At 39.0% G+C, this 1,606-nt stretch overlaps 1 protein-coding gene across 1 annotated transcript; it reads right to left on the bottom strand.

Annotated features, from left to right (window-relative positions):
• Positions 1-378: 378 nt before the first annotated feature.
• LOC308640762 (putative olfactory receptor 5AK3) lies at positions 379-1,308 on the bottom strand (the record flags this gene model as incomplete). The annotated part of the gene is made up of 1 exon (XM_081278600.1): positions 379-1,308. The coding sequence occupies one exon, from the start codon at positions 1,306-1,308 to the stop codon at positions 379-381; it is 930 nt and encodes a 309-aa protein (XP_081134726.1).
• Positions 1,309-1,606: the final 298 nt, after the last annotated feature.

The following is a 1,606-nucleotide window of genomic DNA, read 5'->3' as shown; positions in this document are numbered from 1 at the left end:
AAGGCATCTTTTCAGATGCCTTTTAAAACACATTAATTAGAAGTTAATTTATTTAATCATTTGAGATGTTTTTCTACACCTTTTGGTGGAATGTGATGGGCATCATTATCCAAAGAACATGTATGAAGACACGAATTGGTGTCAACAAACTTTATATACAACCAGAGATATGAAAAATTGTGCTGTTTATGTGCAATAAGAATTGTAATGCATTCTGCTGTCATTTATTTTTTTTAAATCAATAAAAAATGCTATTGATATAATAAAGTAATGACTTTGTGCCTCACCAGCATTTGCCACATTTTCTGAGGTTGAGAAATAAGGGAACATTTTTGGTTTGCTTTACAAACCAAGCTGAGTTAGAAATCTCAATTCAAATTATAAGCACTTGTTTGCTGTCTTTCTTATAGCTTCTATCACATCTTGGTTTCTCAAGCTATATATCAAGGGGTTTAACATGGGAATAATTATGCCATAAAACACAGAAGACACCTTTTCCTGCTCTTGAGACTCACTGGTATGGTGGTGTAGGTACATGTACGAGAGAGTCCCATAGAAAATGGTGACTGCTGTCAGGTGGGAGGCACATGTGGAGAAGGCTTTCTTCCTGCCTGCTGCAGAAGATATCCTCAGGATGGCAGCCAGGATGTATGTGTAGGAAAAGATGACAACCAGCACAGTGAATGTCAAGTTAAACCCCACAAAGACAGTCAGCAGCATGATGTTGACGTGGATACTGGAGCATGACAGGGCAAGGATTGGAGGTGCATCACAGAAAAAGTGGTTAATTGCATTGGATTTGCAAAAGTTCAATGAGAAAGTAAAACCTGTGTTTACAGAAGCATTCAGGAAACCCATGAAATATGAACCCAGCAGCAGCTGAATGCGGAGTCTCTGGGACATGACAACTGGATAGTGCAGTGGGTTACAGATGGCCACATAACGGTCCACTGCCATTGCAGCCAGAATATAGCAGTCACTTGTGGCAAAAGTACCATAGACCAGTAATTGTACCAGACATCCCATGAAAGAGATGGACTGCTTTATCCCTATGAAGTTCTGTAGCATCTTGGGAGTGATGGCAGAGGTGTAACAGAGATCAATAATGGCCAAGTGTTGGAGGAAAAAGTACATAGGAGTGTGAAGGGAGGAGTGGATCTTGATGAGTAGGATCATCCCGATATTGCCCACTAAGGTGACCACATAGATCACTAGAAATACTATGAAGAGGATGTGCCGGGACTTGTGTTGACCTGCGAATCCCAAGAGAATGAATTCAGTCACTTCAGTGCTGTTGTTCTGTTCCATGGCTAGCGTAGATAAGACATCAGCTGAAAAGTTGTGAAGAAAGAAGAGTAGAGATAGGTAAGATGATTATGATCCTTTAACTTATTCAAGAACTGGAAATGGTAAGGTAATATTTGGTTTCATAATAAGCCAGAGAATACTTTCTGTTAACGTAACTGACTCTGACTTTCTCAACTAAATCTTGACATTCAACTTGGATAATTTTACCTACAGTTTTGAGAAATTGACATGAAGCAGTAGTTATGTTCCTAGGTGACAGACTGATTGGCATTTTATAAATATATCAATTAACAAAATG

This window comes from Spermophilus citellus, assembly GCF_964194105.1.
Source record: "Spermophilus citellus genome assembly, chromosome: 2".
Classification (NCBI taxonomy): Eukaryota; Metazoa; Chordata; class Mammalia; order Rodentia; family Sciuridae; genus Spermophilus; species Spermophilus citellus.
The sequence above is the reverse complement of the archived record's forward strand: the minus strand, read 5'-3'. Positions and strand labels throughout refer to the sequence as shown.